The sequence below is a fragment of the Lipophrys pholis genome, assembly GCF_963383615.2.
Source record: "Lipophrys pholis genome assembly, chromosome: 15".
Taxonomy (NCBI): Eukaryota; Metazoa; Chordata; class Actinopteri; order Blenniiformes; family Blenniidae; genus Lipophrys; species Lipophrys pholis.
Window position 1 is genome coordinate 2,947,517 of NC_137642.1, and position 20,742 is coordinate 2,968,258.

Here is a 20,742-nt window from a genome sequence, read left to right on the forward strand (position 1 = left end):
AATCCAGGAAAACCTGATTTTTGGGGCAATAAACTTTGAATACGTTTATTGAAATGCATGAAATATGTGAAAGTGTTGAAAAGCTGTATAATATGACCCCTTTAAATGTCAGAACATCATAATTAAGGGGATACCCAACATGTCATTGCAAGTTGTGTCATTGATGACATGGGGCCCCTTTAGGAGGATTCCTCAAATGTTGTTTCAGGCTGTCTAAAGAGGCGCCATCATCAAGTCATTCATATGAACAGCTTTTTGCGGTTGCGTTGGCGCTTTTTGCCTTTGTGCTGGTGGGAGATTCAGACATGTGATGTGGGGAAGAAAATCATTGTTGGTGTGAATTTGGGGCAAAACAAAGAACTGCATTTGGAAGAGAAATTCTCAAAGCACAGACGATAACCTCATCTACGCAAGTTTTAATTTTGATCAACAATCGTATCATACGATTGGAATGTTGGAGCTTCCTGTTTCATGAACTTTAAAAAGCTGGTTAGGAAACGGTTACCAACATGAAGATGACTCTTATAAGAGGATGCTATCATTTAGATATGGTTGCTAATACATCCTGGTTACCATGGATACAGGCTCATGTTTCTTACTGCTTGACGATCTGAAACTTCCTGATCCAGAGATTTCGAACGTGTTGCGATGTTACCTAATAATTCAAAACCACCCTTTATTGACTTGGTCTCATCTGTTTCTTTTGTTTTCTTTCTTTTCAGGAACATCAAGTGTAGCTAAAGCCTGGACGGGGGCTTTTGATGACCTTATTGATAACATCATGACCGACACGTTGGAGGAACACACGCCTATGGACTCGCCCGGCTTGGCTCCATACCCAGATTTCTTCGCTGCTGGGATCATTATGTTACTTGCTGGTGATGAGTTCTTCATTTGTTCAAAGTTTATGAAGCATTAAAGATGCCAAATATTGATCCGAGATGAGTTCAGTTTCAATTTCTTGTCTTTATTACAGGTATTCTGGCGTTTGGTGTAAAGGAGTCTGCCATCGTGAACATCATTTTTACTGCAGTGAACGTGATCGTGCTATTCTTCATCATCATTGCAGGTTTCATAAAAGGAGACATTGAGAACTGGAAGATCAGCAAGGAGACCATTCTCAATGCAACTCAACAAATATTGCAAGTTATATTTCAGTCTATTAAATGTCTGTAGTTTACTGGTTAGAAGATAGATGGACACAGTTAGTCCTGTGGGTTACTTTGTACCTATCATTTTCAGCTCCGAGCGATCAAACATGGAATCAGGCCAGATCCGGTTTACATTTTATAATCGTCAAGAAGAGGAAACCTTGTTAATCCTTCAATTATTTTCCAATCTGGTCCAGAAAGAACTGATAAAGTTAGAATTACTTCCTGAAATGTCCATTTGTAACCCCTGAATATATTTATCTTTTGCCCCACAGAATGAGGTAATGCTTAAAAACAATCCATATGTTTTTGGAGTGTCATTACTCCCAGTCCATATTCACCTAGGACTTGGTAGTTTTATTATTGACAATCACCGTAATAACAATCCAACTTCGTCTGTCCACGTGAATGTCCGTGTTCTCCCATTCATTGTTAATGTTTACAGCATATCATTCTCTCCTCACGCATGTGTGTGTGGTTTCATTACAAAAACAACCATCATCACCAACTCATTGTTTGGCATTAACTACACCTTTTTCAGTGTTTCTGTGGAAAAAGATGTCTGTTTTAGAATATTTCCCTGAAAATATGAAACTTTTCTAAAACAATGTGTTTTCACTTGAAACATCATGTAAACGGGCCTAAAAGTCAAAATGTCTAGTTTCATCTTTGGTTCAGGTCTGGATCTAGAGCAGTGCTTTTTTTCTTTTTTATTCTTGCAACAATTAAGTGCTTCTTAATTGGTGAAAGACCCACAAACTCTTTCTGCTCCCACAAAGTTAATTTCTAATTATAAATGAAGCACAGGAACAACACAGAATATGAATTTCAATATACAGTTGTGTGTCTTGTTTGAACGAGACATGTTACAGCTGTAATGAGTATTTTTAACTTTAGCTGTCGTTTACATTAGAATGCAGCTAATTGAGCAGAAAAGATGATCTGTCCCTCTCTGATTCTCCATTTGCTGGTTATTTTGTTGATCAACTTTGGTAAGTGTTGGCATATTCTGTCCTATTCCCTTATGCTTTGATAGTGAGCCCTGAAGGCGGATCACTGGATAACCACTGATCATTAAACTGCAGTGAAAGTGTGAACTCATTTTAAAAGATTGCTGAAGCTCTCCTTTCTTTGTGCAGGAACGTCTCAGCGAACCACACTGTAATGGTAAACTTTGGTCAAGGTGGATTCTTCTCATTTGGCTTCGAAGGAACTTTAGCAGGAGCTGCGACGTGTTTCTACGCTTTTGTCCGGTTTGATTGCATCGCCACGACTGGTACGGTCACAAGATGCTGTTAACTGTTCAAAGGAACAACCTCTCATTGTACTGATTTTTTTTTTTTGCTTTTAATAATCCTCTCAACATAGAGCATCTTCATAAATATGCAAATGAAGTGATTCAGCAACAACAAATTGTCATAAATCCAGTGTTTCAGGCATTGTATCTAAACCAAGCCTGATGTTTTCTAGGTGAGGAGGTGAAGAACCCACAGAAGGCTATACCCATTGGGATCGTGTTGTCCCTGCTCATCTGCTTCTTGGCCTATTTTGGCATTTCGGCTTCTCTGACGCTCCTGATGCCCTACTACCTGCTTGATTCCCACAGTCCTCTACCTGTGGCCTTCGAGTATGTTGGCTGGGAGCCGGCCAAGTACGCCGTGGCCGTGGGATCCCTTTGTGCTCTCTCAACCAGGTACCTGAGCAAACAGTCCACATTGCATTTAAAATTTTAATTTTTTTTGTAAGAATTTCAGGGATCATATTGGGAGAAAAGAACTAAACAAGTTATTGCATTGGGATATTTGCACTCTTACAAGATAGAAAGTGTGTCATACAAATGTGTTGTCTGGCACTACTGTGTGACTTTGTACTGAAAAGCCTAAAGCCTTGAAAGCTTTAGAGAGGGTGCAGCGAGGAGATGCTTGCAAATCATGTCTTTGCTACCACTTTACCAACACTGTACATCATTTTCAGTCTAAACTACCAGGGTTTAAGTAACAATGAAATTAATCATGGATACATTCTGTGTGTTACAGATAATGTTTGGCCATAATATTACCCTCTTGAGCTGTCTTTTTATTTTGTTTTTTTAATTCCTGGAAGTTGTATATCACTGGAAATAATAGCAGCTCAACAATTGATAAACTGCGTATACTTTGCTTCTTTGCCAGCGTCGGTCATACAGCGAAGATGTGGATTCTATTTACAGATGTTTTAATGCTCCGCCAAGCAAACCAAACACCAAAACACTGTAGAACTAATAAAAAAACAAATACAAAGATATGACAATGAGCAATCAGTTGTCAGCAACACTACATAAATGCATAAACAAAGTAAAATGTACCACTTTGGCCTGCTTATGACTAAGGCTGGGATTAGATTCTTTTCTTCTTTAACAGACTCCGCGAGTATACATTTCCTCTCAAGTCCCAACTGCCATTTCCGTTCATGGGTAAAACCGGAAACATAAATACAAGAAGACACTCCCACATTACACCAAAAACCAAAATAACCAGCGGATTCTTAATCAAACAAAATACTTTTATTTCCAAGCAAACAAATGACATTTGCAGTATTTTATAAGAAATGCATGTAAGAAAAATAAATTAAATACTTCAAACTTAATCTTAATGCAACAGTACAATCTATTGGAGTTGTTGCTCAATATAACATCCTTCACAGCTTCTATTCAGACCTGTGAGCTTTGGCACAAATATTTTAGTTGTTGCACAATGATTTTGACTAATACGCTTCAGTTTTCACATGTAGCAAATTGTTCCTAGTAATCTGAATGTGCCAAGATAGTTTTATTGATATACTTGTTGCCAACTGAGACGACAAGCAGAGTCCTTTAGTTTTTGAGTTCAGTTTGTTGGAGAAATATTAAACATATTTCTGAAATATAACAACCAGCACCACCAAAACAGCAGCAATTAAATACCAGCATGCAGACGTGGCAGGCTCACTTGTGCATGTGGTCTGGAACCAATCCTAATCCGCAGATTGGCTCCTTTAAATAACACTTGAAACTGTCATTTAAAAAAAAGAAACTGTAATTCAAAATGTTTAAAAGTAATAAAAAACCAATAATACCACAGAGTCAGAAGATTGTACTACTTTGGTTCTTAAGAAAGAAAAAAAAAAAAAGGGTGTGGGCGGGGGGTTAAAACACAATGGAATAAAACATGCAAGCAAAATGATTAAAACAGGAATAAAAAAAAGATGGCTAAAGAAGCCAACCACTATTTTCTGCTAATCCAATGTTCATACAGTTCATATGAGTCTCATTTTAAATCGGATGTCTTGTGCTCGGGATCTTTGAGTGGCATGAGGATTGAGGTGATTCGTCTTCAGTGAGAAGAGTTTAGAGGAATGGTTCTGACTAATTGTGAAGCTTTAATATTCGACTAATTGAGCAGGTCAGTGGAAACATCTGTAAAACTGAGTTAGTTTTACAGATGTTTCCAAGTACAGCAAAAGTAATACATCTTATTTGTATAGCACTTTGCGACAATTGGTAGTTACCTAAAGCACACACAATTGTAGTGTGCAACACGGACTACAAATGCATACAAACACATAGATGTGCATAACAATGAAGATTTTGCACATTGAAAGCAACATTTCTTAATTGTTTTTAGATTTGAGTCAAGTGGTGCAAGTTTAGGGGGTAACTGGTTCCAGAGTATTGAGGACTTGCTGAGACCAACATACAGAGCACTACACTGAATTAACCTTGTTTATAAGAAGAAGAATATCTTTATTGTCACAGGTACAACGAAATTCTTTTTGGCAGTTGGTGCGAAGATAGTACCAACCCACCGAGGCAGCCAGCGTCACAGCGCCCCATGCTTAGATGAAAAATGTAAAACAGGAGGTAAGGAGAGGGGGAAAAAAGCAGGTCCCAAACTATGCTCCTTTAGGAGCGGGCACAGTGTGGGATTAGGAAAAAAAAACTCCTCAGCACCTAGAAGCACGATTACAACAACACAATTACCAACCAGAACATAGCACATGAGGACATAGCACATATGGGTGGGGGAGGGTGGGCGGAAGCCAGCCGCTGGGGGGCATTAATTTCCATTTCTAAATCATCCCAATCAGAAATAGTTTGCCTTTGATAACAGACGAATAGACTTTTCACAACCAAGTCAATTTGTTATCAAAAGTAATAAGTGAAAAGCCCATTGAAACATTTAATTTGTCAAATTCGAGGTTGATTTAAGAACAACCAAACACCTCAGCCAAGAACGAATGTCTTTTGAATCAATTGTAATCATTCTGAATTGTAAAGTAGTTTTTCGTTTTTTTTGCATCACTCTTTTGTTCAGTCTCCTTGGGGTGATGTTTCCAATCCCACGGGTGCTGTTCGCCATGGCCAGAGATGGTCTGCTCTTCCAGAAACTCCGCTACATGAGCCGTAGGCAGAGTCCAGTCTTAGCCACACTGTGCTCAGGAGCTGTGGCAGGTGAGCCATGACCTTTGACCCATTCTGAACACAAATTCTTATAAAAATCAATCTAAACCCAATTGTTTCCTGACCAGGGCACAGTTACTGTATGTCCACTTTCAAGGTAATCTGTACATGTGAATCTCACAGGCATTGCTCATTTCAGTATTTTTCACAACCTGATATTAGATGATGCTAAGAAGCTGCTTTACATGACAAGAAACTCTTTTCCCCCCCAAGAAGGTGCCTTTTTTCTCTTAAAGACTCCCTACCCAAGAAAGATGCCACTTCCTATGATAGCATCTCCCCTGGCTGCGCTGCTTCCAGATGTGTAGTTCCATATTAAAGCTTTTAACCAATCACATTTCAGCCATCACCTGTTGGCAGTGTAAAGAAATCTGCCTGAGGCCTTCACAGCTAGTTACGCAGGCGTCTGCAGCATAAAAAAAGTGTTGCTCACACTGCTGCTTCAACCAATCAGATTTTGAGTTGGAATCTGGTCTGTCTCCCTCCTCGACTCCCAGAAGATTCGGGAATAGCAGCCACTTTTTTATGCCGCAGGAGGAGGGTTGTGTGCTCAGGATTTCCTTCTGGCTACATGAGTATCTATCTGTGATCCAACAGCTCTTTAAACTGCATTTCTTCATAATAACATAGTTTTTATAGCCATAAAAATGTTATTGAGGGATGGATTGGTTCAGACTGAGCACTAATGAAGGCCGGGGTTTGAAATGCACGGCCTGCCATTGCTAATTACCTTAAACAAACGCCACTGGCTGTTCTGAGCTTGAACGGACTCACTCAAATGACCATGATGGATCCTTGGCAAATTAACTAAAATCTGATGGTTTGACAAGGACTATCACTCTGCTTCATTTGTCATGGGACAACTTTGCTTTTGTTTTTTAACATACTTTTTGAATTTGATTTCAGCTTTTATGGTACTCCTGTTTGACCTGAAGGCATTGGTAGATATGAGTTCTATTGGGACAATCTTTGCATACACTCTTGTTGCGGCATGTATTCTCATATTAAGGTATGCACACTGACTGTTTGGACAGATTTTTGCAGTCTTAACATGTTGGAAAAGTGGTTAAACCTTAACTAGTTTAACTGGTAATTTCTGTATTGAATTTTTGTAGATTTGGAGTCATACTGGTTGGGGATTAGCTAGTCTAAAACTGTCATCAATTTACTAGAGTCATAACTCTTTCCAGTCTAATGTTTTTAGGAATCAATGTGCTTTAACACCAGGTTTCTTTTTTCTTTCTTCCTCCAACCACTCTTTAAATGTTAGTTAATTTCTGTATTGAACACTGCTATTAGAATAGTGTGTGTTATATGTTTAAACATTTTAAAGTATGTGTGAACTTACTGTCTGCATTGTTCCACTCTTTGTATATGAGCGTGTTTGGTTTTTTTCTTTTAGGTATAAAGAAGAACCAGGTTTTAATTACATAAGGGAGCAGTTCACGATCAAGGGACTGTTCAAGCCTGGGCGTCGGGCAACCCGGCGTACCTCTAAAAACGTTAGAGTGATCACCATTATTATCTGTAAGTCTTTCTTCAGTCTTTATTTATCTGTGAGCTTCTTGCCTGTTTCTCTACGGTGTACAGTATATTAAAGTCCTGACAAAAATGGAATTTTGACTGAAGTATTAGATGAAAGTTTTTTTTAACCATCTGTCTCTCAGTGTTTCTGGTGATCGCCTTGAGTGTGCTGCTCTCTGAGGCTGTTGACAACCTGCGGAGACGGGAGGTGTGGAGCATTGTGTTGGTTCTAGTCTTCGTGCTGGCTCTGCTGCTCGCTGTGATTATCATCTGGAGACAACCGCAGAACATCACCAGAGCTGCTTTCATGGTAAAATGGTGGCAAGATAGTGGTGGGCTTTTGGTGGAAAATGTCCTTCCGTCCATGCTACAGTGTATTTTCCATTGGCTGTTGGGATATCTTGTTTTCTTGACCAGCAAAAGGGCCTTTCTAGTTCATGCAAAGATGATGGCCAAAATATTTAGTCCTTATTTAATAAGAGGCCAACACAGGTTTGATCCACAATGACTGACACTCACAAATGCACACATTTTAAACTCATAAAATTTCTATTTTCTTGGATCGTGTCCATGTGGGGGCATCATAGCATTGAGGAGGCCCCACTGCTTTGCCTGCTGTGAGATTGTCTGAATTAACATTGTACATAAAGAACGCATTTTCGAGAACCTAAATATTCCATTGCTTTTGTTCTGAAGGCTCCTGCTTTAGTATGTTAAAGTATTTACTTCCAAACAACCTCCTGCAGGTCAGTTTAAGTAGGCACACAGACCAATAATGAGGAAAACCAATCAGTCCTCTGTTTAGTTCAACATCTGTGTTTTGTTTTGTACTACTCCCACAGCCTGTATTCCGTTACTCCAGTTTACAGGATTGTCCAAGGTAATCCATTACAACTTGCCTGATAGATGGATCATTATTTCACTGAATACCCTTCCTCTAGGAATGTTGAACCTCAATGTTTTGAAGTCAATGTTTGTGATCGCATCAGTTTTCTCAAGGCACTCACTTCCAATCCAATGGTGTGTCCTGTTACATCAGAACTTAACTAAATATCTGGCTCATTAGTGGGTAAACCCACCTGATTGTCTGAACCTGGATCATCAGCCGGTAGAAACATGCGTAACATCATTTCTAAAGAACATAAAGTTAAAGAGAATTATAGGTTGCTGAAAATGGCTATACTAGGTTAGCTTATCTTTATGTCAGGCTAACACAGTTCACATTGTGCTTGTGCACATCAGAGCAAGACCCATCACTCACACTTGTTCTGAACTCAGGCATACTGCAAGGATGTGTCCACGGACCCCTTTTTTCCTTCTGTACCAGTGACTCTTCCTCAGATTTTCTGATGACACACTAATAGTACTTATATCAGCAATGAAACAACTTTTAACGAAGTTTAGCATTTGACAGGACGTGTTCTGAAATTAACCTGGATGTCAGCAATGCAAACACCATGGAAATGATACGATGTTAGCGGTGCACAACACAACACTTTGCATAAATGGTGATGAGTACTGGAGATGAATTGTTAACTTGTCAGTATCTCAGCTGAAGGACTATTGAAAGTATTTGATTTTCTTTTCCATCCTCATGAACCACCAACGTGGACTTTGGCATGCAACCATGAAACTTTTCTGTAACAAACACACAAATGTTAAGTTTTCACTTGAAAACTAATGTGAATGGGCCTTATCCTGTTCATCTTTCCAGCTAGGCTGTGGGCTGTGCTTCATGTTGGCTAGAAAGAGAAAAAAAATCTGTCCATAAAGTCAATATAATATACAAATGTCTTTTTAGACATAATTTCATGTTTGTGTTTCATCTTTTTTCTGTTAAGAAAACTTGATAGAGATTGGATGTTTCGAAATAAAAGTTTTTCTACTTTCCAGCTTCTGGAATGTGAAACATCAGTTGGAAAGAAAGCAAATGCATATCAAATGTCTAAAATGCCAAACTTTAACTCACTTAAGCATTTATGCCTTGACATATTTTCGTAGGTTCCTGGATTGCCCGTTCTCCCGGTGTTGAGTATCTTCATCAATACGTACCTGATGGTCCAGCTTGAAGGAGAAACCTGGATCAGATATGCTGTTTGGATGGCACTTGGTAAGTTTCTATTTTTAACAAGTTACATCTTGATCTGGTCCATTTGTATTGTTTCAGGTTTGTAATAACCTTCTGATGGTACATGAAGATGTGATGTTTTGACACTTTCCTCAGGCCTCATCATTTACTTTAGCTATGGGGTTCGACACAGTGTCCAAAAACGAAGAGTGCGGGAGGCAGACGCCCAGATAAACATGGACCTTGTTAACAGAAGAGTTATTGTTTCTGCTGCTTGACGTTGTCTTTTCAAATAGAATGCACCCACCCATAGAGTTTAAGATGATAAAGGAATCACCTTGAAATAGTTTAAGTATTTTATTCAAAATGATAAATCTTCTGCTTGTTGTTTTCTCCATATGACTTGATTGGTCATTCAAGGTTACACCAGTGCAGGTTTTGTAGTTTTCCAGGATGTGACTGTGAGCTTTTTAAAATGATAATAAATAAAAATAATATATAATTTTGAAAAGATTTAAAATGTAAACGTTAATAAATATGAATTGAACTAGTAAGGCTTACTATGATTTTGTATGATTGCATACTGATTTAAAGTGAGATTTTACTTTAGCTTAACACTAGATGGCATCTCACGAGGGTGAGAGGAAAATACGTAATAATGACTGTCATTAAATGAGGAATCGTGATAAATGATGTTTGTAAAGCAGTGATAATTGTTATGAACAGTCAATTTCAGATGAAAATAAGACAAGCATATCAAATTAAGTCTGAAGGCCTGGTTTACACGACGTGTCAAATGGAAACACATGAATTTGGTATTTTCATTTCAGAGAGGTTTCGTGGTTTCATGATAATGTTTTAAAAACGATGTTCATTTACACAGAAATGGCAGAAACAATAAAAATGATGTAGTTAGAATGCTAGGCCACAAGTTGGCACTGTTAGTTGTTTTGTAATGAAACCACACACACATTTACAGAGAACAATACACTATAAACATTAACAATAGGAATGCACAACATTCGTATGGACACATGACCAAGTTTGATTGTTATTACAGTGACTGTAAATTATAAAACTACAAAGTCCCAGGAGAATATAGACTGGGAGTCATGAAACTCTGGATGAAAAATTGTTCTAAGCCATCTACTCTCGCATGTGAAGAACTATGCTTTGACTACGGCTGTTGTGTGCAAACAGGAGCAATTTTTCAGAAAAGTTGTTTTCAACTCAGCTTCCACAGAGACTGAGTTGGAGCATTTTTAAAAAGTTGCCTTCACCAATAAACATTTACAGATCTTTTGTTTGGCTGCAAAGTACATGAAAATGACTTTGGTGATCTTATAAACCCTAAAACTGTTTAAATATAGAAAGAAAAATGAACACGATCAACAGGAAATTTTAAAACACGTGTTCTGTTTTTGATATACACGGCTCAAAAAACTAAAGGGAACACCTAAACAACACAATGTAACTCCAGGTATATCAACCTGTGCAGTTAGGAAGCAACACTAATTCTGAATCTGTTTCACCTGTTGTACAAATGAAACAGACATGTGCAAATGAGAGGCAATTGGCAAGACAACTCCTATAAAGGAGTGGTTCTGTTGGTGGTGACCACAAACTATTATGCTGTTCTTGTCATTTCTGGCTGATGTTTTGGTCACTTTTGAATATTGTTAGTGTTCTCAGTCCTGGAGGGAGCATGAGGCGAGTCTAACACCAACATAAGTTGCTCAGGTTGTGCAGCTCATCCAAGATGGCACATCAATGCAAGCTGTGGGAAGAAGGTCTGCTGTGTCTCTCAGCACAGTGTCCAGAGCATGGATTAGATACCAGGAGACGTGGAGGGGGGCGTAGTAGGGCAGCAGGACCACTACCTCCTCCTTTGTGCAAGAAGGAACAGGAGGAACCCTGCAAGATGACCTCCATCAGGCCACTAATGTGATGTTTCTGCTCAAGCTGTCAGAAACAGACTTCACCAAGGTGCTATGAGGGCCCACGTCCACAAGGGGAGCAGTTCTTACAGCCCAACACTGTGCAGGGTCATTGGCATTTGCCAGAGAACACCAATATTGGCCATTGGTACCCTGTGTTCTTCACAGATGAGAGCAGCTTCACACTGGGCACATGTGACAGACGTGACAGAGTCTGGAGACGCCGTGGTGTACGTTATTGTAGGAGCCATTTTATGTTTCATATGGGTTTGTTAATTTTTCTTTGTGTGTATCCTCCCGTTGACTGGCCATTTATGTTTAGATTGTATATTCGCCCTCTAGGTGGAGCTAGGGCAAGGTGGAGGTTATAAAGCCTCCACGTAATCGATGCCAGGTGTGCAGGACAGGGGAGCAGACCGTTTTTGATCCGTGGCAATAGGAGCAAACTGCACATTGGACCTGATCATTGTTGCTGCATTATTTGGGTTACTGGTTTTGATTTTAAGTTTCTGATTGTGTTTGATTAAATATGAATCCTGATTTTGGGCTACAAATGGACAATATGGTTGTTGAGCTTGCTGCAGCCATGTAGCCCAGTGGGGATTCTGGCTCAGTTAGTGGTAAAATCAAAACACAGTCTAAACTTACTGCAAAATCAAATACAAAAAATTACACCAGCGCAAAATTCCGATCGTCCATTTCATCAGCATACAGACAGGCCCTAGCAGAGAGAGCAGCACTGGAGGCTCGCTCTGCAGTGTTGAGGGAGAGACATGCTCTGGAGGAGCTGAAGATGAGGAAGGAAAGGCTGGAGCAAGAAACCGAGATGGCAACGACTTGGGCTAAACTAGCAGTGTTTTCAGCTGCTAGTCGCATACACATGCAAATAAACGGTCAAAATTAAGAGATACTTTTTCAACCACTGTCTCTACCACTGAAACTCCTGCACCTGAAACTCCTGCAACTAAGTCAGACCAGGTTCCGCAGCAAGGAGTCTCATCAGAACAGCCTGAGGAACCATCAGTGAGCAGTGTACTGGTCTTTGTTCAATCACGTAACCATACAGGGGCCAGAAATATGAAGTACAGTGTGAGAATGGAAACTCCACTGTCACAGTTCACAGGATCTCCATAGAGCTGGAGAAGGAGCGAGAGGATGAGTGTGGCCCATGTGATGAAGAGAAGACAGCGGCTAGGCCTTATTGTGATGACAAAGACCTTGACCCGAGTTCGCAGAGCGCCTCCATGAGGAAGGACGACCTGCCACAGATAGGCAAAGTGAGGAAGAAGTCCCATGTTACTGAAGTCATCACTGAGGGCCAGCCTGTGTTCGAACCCGAGGAGAAGAGCTTCTAGCAGTACCCGGATGAGGACTACAAGGACGTCATCCAAGACCTCCCATGCGGGTCTCACTGCAGGCAGGTTCCTTCTTCACTTTGGCCTGGATCACCAGACAAAATTCCCAGCACTAACAACAAATAGCTGAACTGCTGGTGCATGCTGAAGAAAATCTGCATGTCCAGGTCTGGGAAGGAGGACAAAGGTGCAGAGGATAGACAACCAAAGATGGAGCAAGAGAAGCACAGAGCTGCTTGGCCTCACTGTGATGATGAAGAGAAATACAGAGCTGCTTGGCCTCACTGTGATGAAGAGGAATACAGAGCTGCTTGGCCTCACTGTGATGAAGAGGAATACAGAGCTGCTTGGCCACAATGTGATGATGAAGAGGAATACAGAGCTGCTCGGCCACAATGTGAACATGAAGACCTGCCACAGATGGGCAAAAGGTGGAAGAAGTCCAACTTTGCCAATGACGTCACTGAAGGAAAGCCAGTGTTCAAACCCCAGGAGACGAGCTTCCAGCTTGACTTCCAGGACGTCAGACGTCCTCCTGTGTAGGTTTCACCACAGACAGGTGCCTCCTTCACTTTTGCCTGGATCACCAGATGAGAATCCCAGCACTAACAAGGAGCTGAACCACTGGTGCTCTCTGAAGAACACCTGCATGTTTCAGGTCTGAAAAGGACACGAGCAACCTGAATAAGTACAACATCAAAACTCAGAACTACGGGAAGAAGAAATTCCTTGGCTTCGTCTATTCAATGAAGGACGAAGAAGCAAAAGACGCAAAAACAAAAGTGAAGATCCGAGATTGTCGGAAAAGGAAAAAGATAAGGACAGCCTCAAAAAAGAGGAAGAAGAAAAAGGAAAGAGCCTCAGGAAAGAAAGGAGAGGAAAAAGAAAAGGAAACCCTCAGGGGGAAAAAAGGAAGAACAAATGGAAAAGAACAAATAACAGGATCGTGGAACTGAAGAGCTTGGGAGACAGGATGAGATAGAGGGCTGACAGACACACACGAGCAAATCTAAGAAACAATTGTTGGCAAAAAAACAGAAGAACATAATGTCAGTGCTTTTCTATCTTTGTTTCAAGTTCAAATTAAAATCAATATACTGGCAAGGCCAGTCGAAAGGCTTTGTAAAGCTGCCAAAATGGTTTGGAAAGTATACTTACTAGAAATATTTAATCTTAGAAAAAGTTAAATTTCAATTTTTTTTTTAAAAGGCAGCAATATTGGCTCAAATTTTATTTATATATATATATATATATATATATATATATATACCCATTGAAGAATAAATTTCAATCAGTTTTCTTTGATTTGTTGGCTTATTTTGAAAACACAATCCGAGTTAAAATTGCATAGAAACTTTAAAGAAACATTTCATTTTGAAAAGGAGTTTTGATTTTTTCCATTTTGGAAAAGGATTTCGATTTCTTGGATGTATTAGAGAAAATCTATTTATATTTTTCTTTATTTCAAATGGGTTTTTGGCTCCTCCATGTGACTATGTTTTGAAGTGTTTATGCCCACATACCATTAACAATTAGGGGTGTGCAGGAGCCATTTTATGTTTCATAAACATAAAATGACATGGTTTTATTGTGAGCCCCCAGCTAGCTCAGTTGGTAGAGCATGAGACTCGCAATCTCAAGGTAGAGGGTTCATGTCCTATGCTGGGCGCCACCTTCTCGTGGGCTCACCACTCGCAGGAAAGGTTCTTAATCACTGCAATGTGATCTGGTTGACAGTGCTCAGACTGCCACCTCCGCAACCCGGAAACGGATAAGTGGGAGAAGATGGATGGGTTTATTTCTGTTTGTGTGTATCCTCCTGTTGAGTGGCCATTTGTGTTTAGATTTTATATTTGCCCACTAGGCAGAGCTAGTGCAAGGTGGAGGTTATAAAGCCTCCAGGTAATTGATGCCAGGTGTGCAGGACAAAGAAGCAGACAGTTTTTGAACCATGTCAGGGAGAGTGGCAGTAGGAGGAAACATTTATTGTGTTAGAGGAACTCTGTAGTGGGCTGAGTAATTGATGACGGGCATCAAGTTTTGGACTGAAAATAACAAATAATTGGATTGACATATCCAAAGGTAAAAAACTGCACATTGGACCTGATCATTGTTGCCCCGTCCTCACCAGAGTGGCATCTTAGATAGGTTAAGGTGCCGCTGTAGTTCAGCCTGACGGGTTTGGTGGTGGGTCAGTAATGGTGTGGGGTGGCATTTCTTTGGATGGCCCACAGCCCACCATGTGCTAGCCAGAGGTACCCTGACTGCTATTAGGTACCGGGATGAGATCTTCAGACCCATTGTGTGACCAGATGCTGGTACAGTGGTTCCTGGGTTCCTTCTGATGCAGGACACTGCCAGGCCTCATGGGGCTGAAGTGTGGCAACAGTTCTTCCATGATGAAAGTATTGATGCTCTGGACTGGCCTGCCCGTTCCCCAGACCTCAATCCAACTGAGCACATCTGAACATCATGCCTGGTTCCATCCACCAACCATACGTTGACTACAGACTGTCCAGGAGTTGACTGATGCCTTGATCCAAGTTTGGGAGGCAATCCCTCAGGAGAACATCCCTCAGGAGAACATCCTCATCACAAACATGCCCAGGCGTTGTAGGGAAGTCATACAGGCACGAGGAGGTCAAACACACTACTGAGCCTCATTTTGACTTGTCCGGAGGAATTTTTGCTGATGTTGGATCAGCTTGCAATGTGATTCTCCACTTTTACTTTGAGTATGATTCCAAATCCAGACCTCCATGGGATAGTTTTGATTTACATTGATCAATTTTGTTATTTTGTTCTCAACGCATTCTTCTATGTATTGAATAAAGACTTTCAAATTCAATATTTCATTGGGATTTAGGATGATATTTTCGTGATCCCTTTGTTATTTTGGGCTGTGTACATTTTCTCTGCAAAAAATGACTCAAATTATGTAAATCCTCAAAGGTGTAAAATCCTCTTTGCAACAGTATTTCTCTAATCGGAATGTTTAATGTAAAATAGAAACTCGTGATTGTATTGTGCTTATGCTACTGAAAGAGCAATAATGGAACACACTGATGAAAAGTCTTGATAAAACTGACAACCACAGTCCAATACGAGATCCAGAAGTTACTTTGACATTTTGCTGAGTCAGACTGGCCTGATTAGCTCCTCTGATGGGCCAGTTTTTGCCCGTGGGCTGTTTGTTCGACACTGGTCTGTGAACAGTGAAGCCTTTGTTACTGTAATTTAGCCCTGCAAGCCTTTCATTACATACTTTCATGTATAGGAACAGTTGCAAAACATGTTCATCTGCACCTTCAGGCATTGTGACTTTGATAAAATTTCATTATAGTAATAATTGGCATTACAGGTAAAAAATATTAGCATGATGGCAACATATGGCTTTGTAATGTGTTGATCACTACATGTGGGCTTTTTTAGAATGAGTGTACAAGTTATTGCTTCTAGCAGAGTAATTGATGTCCTAATTTCACAAATCACTCCTCATGCAAACTGCATGTATGAACACACACAAGTGTTCTCCAGCTGTTGTTTTGCCAAAAAATCCTATATCACTCCCCCACCCCGGTCCATCTCTGGGGCTCACCTGAGCAGCTGCCGCCTCCAACACTCAAAATAATCCCATGAGACCTACACACACACACACGCACATTCAAACTTGCCTTATTAGCAGCTCCAGATTGGCCAACCTGAGTCCCAGATGCCTGCGACCTCCGTGCACCCCTCAATGCAGACTTATTGTGATTAAAGCATGATTGGCAGGGCTGGTTATTAACGCTAATCTGAGGCGCATATGCCGCGAGGTGGGCAGAGGGCGGGCAGTGGAGTGTGCCAGGCCGACACCCCATGGAGGCTAATTTACTATGACACGCCGCAGCGAAACACCTATAGGCAGCATGTGCGTTTCCCCTGCAAAGTGGTCAGGTGGCAAGGTTATCCGTTCATGATGCGCACACAGATTTCGCAGCACTCCAACAGAAAACCATTAAGGTGCTCCGCACCTTCAAGTATGCAATTTGAAAGCAGCATTTGGCAGATCATTGCCATCTCGAGACTCGTGAAAAGGGCTTACATTTACCACTTAGAGGCAGAAACCCCAGCAAGGGGGTTATTTAAAAAATGTTTTCTTACCCCCGAGGTAATACCCTCCGAGCTCATCTACGTTACTGCGTCTTCTCTCAGGTTACGCTGGAGTTTAATGAAAATAACGACCAGTAGGAAAGTGGATTCAAAGGATTCAGCTGCTAAAGTACCCATAGTAATTTCCCAATCAGCTATATACGTGATCTGGATGTGTAAGACCACAAGTAACTTCCTATAAACTTATATAAAAGCTGCTTGTTACAGAATTCCTAATACAGCTGCTTTTTTTGTTTTTTTTAATGTGTTCTTCGATTCATCATGTGACGTGGCGCCTTGAAAAGGGGTTTGTGGAAAGACTGAGGGAGGTTTTCCTGCTTCTCATGCAGAGGGCAGTGATGCATCACATGAGTGCAGACGATATGTAAAACGTGTGGTGGATTCAGCGGAGATGCTGTTTACTTGAGAATGTTTCAAATTAAAACACACTGTTTTAGTTCCAGAAAAGTTTTACGTTTACACTGCGGCATCCTGAAAATGAAACGGTAAAAACCCTGAAAACAATTTAGCTGGCATGCCAGCTACATGTAAGTTTGTTTTTGTAATGAAACCACACGCACATGAGGACCCACAACAATCTGCTATAAATATTAACAATGGGAGTACACAACATTCATATGGACAGACGACCAGTTGGATTGTTATCACGGTGACCGTCAAACTATAGGTTTTGACGCTTCTTCCAGAGGCTCATAGTGCTACATGGATCTCTGCTGTCTCTGAAGTCCAATATGGGGGATCAATACATTGCACAGAGTTTTTGTCCGATGTGAGCCGCTAACTTATTTCATCTGCTTCCATTTATTGCTCGCTGCTGAACAGTTGTTGGTAAACTACTGGCTTATTCCAATTTCTCATCATTTTAAAATGATATAACACAGGGAATAGCCTGGATTTTATATATGACGCTCCTTAAAATAAATTAATATCAGCCAAACTTGGGAATCAGCCTTGCAGCATGATTTACAAAAACAGAAAGACGTCCAGTGTCTTCACAAACAAATCATTAAGGCAACACACACACACACTCACCAATTTCAGTAACAATTACATAAATTATTTCTATTTCGCAGTGATGATCCCTTCAGGCTCGAATTAGAACCAAACAGGAACTAAATGTGATCGTTTGCATCATTTGCATCACTTCTTTTCACCTCCTCAAAAATATCTCGTCCACTCTCGATCCCCCCCAGCATGAAAATCATCAGCAGTTCATTTGTTGAATTAGCGAACGCGGCGATGGAGCCGGACACCCACCCAGGATTGCTGGTAGGGAGAAAAGTCTCTCAGCAGGCCGTGCTTACTCAGGGATTTTATTTCAGTGTCTGAGGATCAGCAGGACCGATGGAGGAGAGTTTGAAGATGACCTTGAGCAGATGGGATCTTTTAGGAAATGACAGGAAATGGGTGAAGACAGAAAGGAGAATCATGCAGGAGTTCTGATGTTTGTTTTTTTTTAAATGTAAAATTAGAACGAGTTGAGTCAAGCTGATGTTTCAGCACTTCATCAGTCACTCAAAATGTTCAGGACTGATCCGTTATTGGTTCTTCTGATTGTGATGTCTTTAAAAACTTTATGGTTCCAATATTGGCAAAACATTTTTTGCAAAGCGACTGAACAAAGGCAGTTGGAGGACACAGTAAAGGCTCATGGACAAGAAGAACAAATACCGGTGTAGAATCAACTGCTCGAACGTTGCACAGGCAGACTTCATTGTCTGCTTTAATGTGCAACAAGTTTCTGCCAAGATGACTAGACCTCCACATGTGGCCAGAAGATGAGGACAAAAAGAAAGAAACCTGCAGCCATTTTTGTTTGTTTGCTTTATTCAAAGCTCAATTGCATTTTCAATGGCTCTGAGCACTGTTGTAAACGAACTCCAAAACACTATGAAAGGTTTGAGTTTTCACTTGAGTTTAACTTTGTCGTTTAATCGGGGCATGAGAGTAAGTTTGACCTGCTGGTTTAGTACGTACTAATTGTGTGATCTGGAGGAAGACACATTCCAATCAGTGTGTCATATTTGTACGAGCCCCTTTAGCATGAGCGGTGAAGCTATTAAAGGAAGCTAAAGATTTCACAATCAGACGGTGAGAAGAAACGTTATCCTTGCTGGCGGATGTCATGAGCATCTTTTTTTAGCCACGGTCTAGTGCTTTGAGGGGGACGCACTGACCGCGGCTTCAGGTCGGGCCCTGACATTCAGCTAGACATTTCAGGAACCCGTCAGCTTCCGTCAGCGCTAAAGGTCGATGCCGCTGTCCCGCCAGCACGAGATCATAACCTCTGACCCTGAGAGGGAAACCAGCCGAGGGGATTCGACTGAAGAAAAGACTTCTTGTGTCAGATGGAGGAGCATGAAGAGATGAAGATGTACACACACGCACACACTGGTTGGTGGGTGATGGTGACCTTGAGCAGGTGTTAGATTTGGGTCAGGATCAAAACTGCTTTGGCAGCACATCTGGTCTCCTCTGGAAACGGTTCCAGGTGAATCCACTGGGAGAGAGAGGACATCTTTACCGGCGTGACCGCACAAACCAACAGCCGCCTTCAGAGGAAGGACGGCGGCCCAGAGTGGACAAAGCACTTACGATCTACTATCACACTACTTTATTCTAGCTCTTTGTCAAATTCCTGATGTGACAATTAAATTCTCGCCAATACAAAAAAAGCCCTGGGTTTTTCCTCAAGTGTTACATTGATATTCATGCACACAGCAGTTTTCAAACAGGTCTGATATCTTGCTTGATATTTTAATGCAAGATGGAAAAATGTCTTTTTATATTGTATATATTTGTAGGTTATTATATACTATTCCCTGTTTCCAAAATAAAACCACTGCAATTTATAATAAATTTCATTTTCATTCTGATCATTTATTCAAACAATAATTCCTCCTTAGTGTAAATGGTAAATCGATTTCATATATAATAGTTTTTTTCAGCTGCTTGAGCAGTTCCAAAGCGCTTTAGTTCACCAATTCACACTCCAATGGTGCAGTTGTAGGCTAATCCATTCATTGGGAGCATTTTGGGGTTCAGTGTCTTGCTCAAGCACACTTTTTCATATGCCATACCGTAAGATAAGACGTTTAAAGCTGATATTTTTAACGTGTAATAGAAACTGCCCTGAAAATTTAAATTCTACTACTACTACTACTAACTTTATTTATAGAGCACTTTAAAAACAACACAGTCTGCCAAAGTGCTGTACACAGACAAAATTGCTGTACACAGACAGAACAATAAAAACAAAATAAAGCAATAAAAAAACGATAAGTAAAAATGTTAAAGACAATAAAAGTCAACCTCTCAGACTGAGTTAAAAGCTAAAGAGAAAAAATGTGTTTTTAGAGACGTTTTAAAAACAGGAAGTGAGTTGGCCTGTTTGATGTACAGAGGCAAGTCATTCCACAATTTTGGGGCTATGGCTGTCAAGTACTCCTCACTTTTGTGAGGTTTAAGTTCACGGTTTCCCCCACTTGAAAGGTGAGCTTGCTTCAAAAGACAGACTGGAATTCACTCAATGACCACTTTGTTTCCTTTCTTTCCTTTATTTGAAAGTTGACCCGGCCAAACAGGTGAAAAACCGGCTCCTTCTTCCTGTTTTTGATGCAAGCTTTCTGTCACAGTCTCCGTTCCTCTTGATTTTGCAGTCCAGACTCCCTGCTCACTGCTTTCTGAGTGAATGCCTCCACACCTCCATGACTAGCCGATCACCTCCACCTGATGCAATTGAGCTGCTGGCTTCAGCTTGGAAGCCACACCCACAACCTGACACACAGTCAGAGAGAGGCACTGCAGTTCAGCGCAACACCTCCCACTCGATCTTCCAACGGAACTCACTGGAAAGATCGCACAGAGTTATCTAGTCAGTGGTCAGGGATCCCATTCTCGACTTCCTGCCTGCTCCTACTGCCAGTAGGACCACTGAACGTTGGACACCCCGATGGAGGATTGTGAACTGAAGGTCCCTCCGGATGCTTGGATGCAGGCTTATTGGAATCAGGACGCCTGGGTGCTGATGTTGCCAGTCTTACCTCAGGGAAATAGGAGCTTGCTTGCCACAACACTG

The 20,742-nt window shown here is 40.9% G+C and overlaps 1 protein-coding gene across 1 annotated transcript in view; it reads left to right on the forward strand.

The window, feature by feature from the left end:
- LOC308121207 (cationic amino acid transporter 2-like) overlaps positions 1-12,512 on the forward strand; it is a gene marked incomplete at both ends in the record, with an annotated part of 37,021 nt that extends 24,509 nt beyond the window's left edge. The window contains 9 exons of the mRNA XM_080482320.1: positions 723-878; positions 977-1,139; positions 2,291-2,427; positions 2,622-2,844; positions 5,483-5,619; positions 6,535-6,637; positions 7,318-7,462; positions 9,154-9,262; positions 12,274-12,512. Coding sequence (XP_080338446.1) covers positions 723-878; positions 977-1,139; positions 2,291-2,427; positions 2,622-2,844; positions 5,483-5,619; positions 6,535-6,637; positions 7,318-7,462; positions 9,154-9,262; positions 12,274-12,512 — 1,412 coding nt within the window. The remainder of the gene's footprint in view (positions 1-722; positions 879-976; positions 1,140-2,290; positions 2,428-2,621; positions 2,845-5,482; positions 5,620-6,534; positions 6,638-7,317; positions 7,463-9,153; positions 9,263-12,273) is intronic.
- Between the last annotated feature and the right edge of the window lie 8,230 nt (positions 12,513-20,742).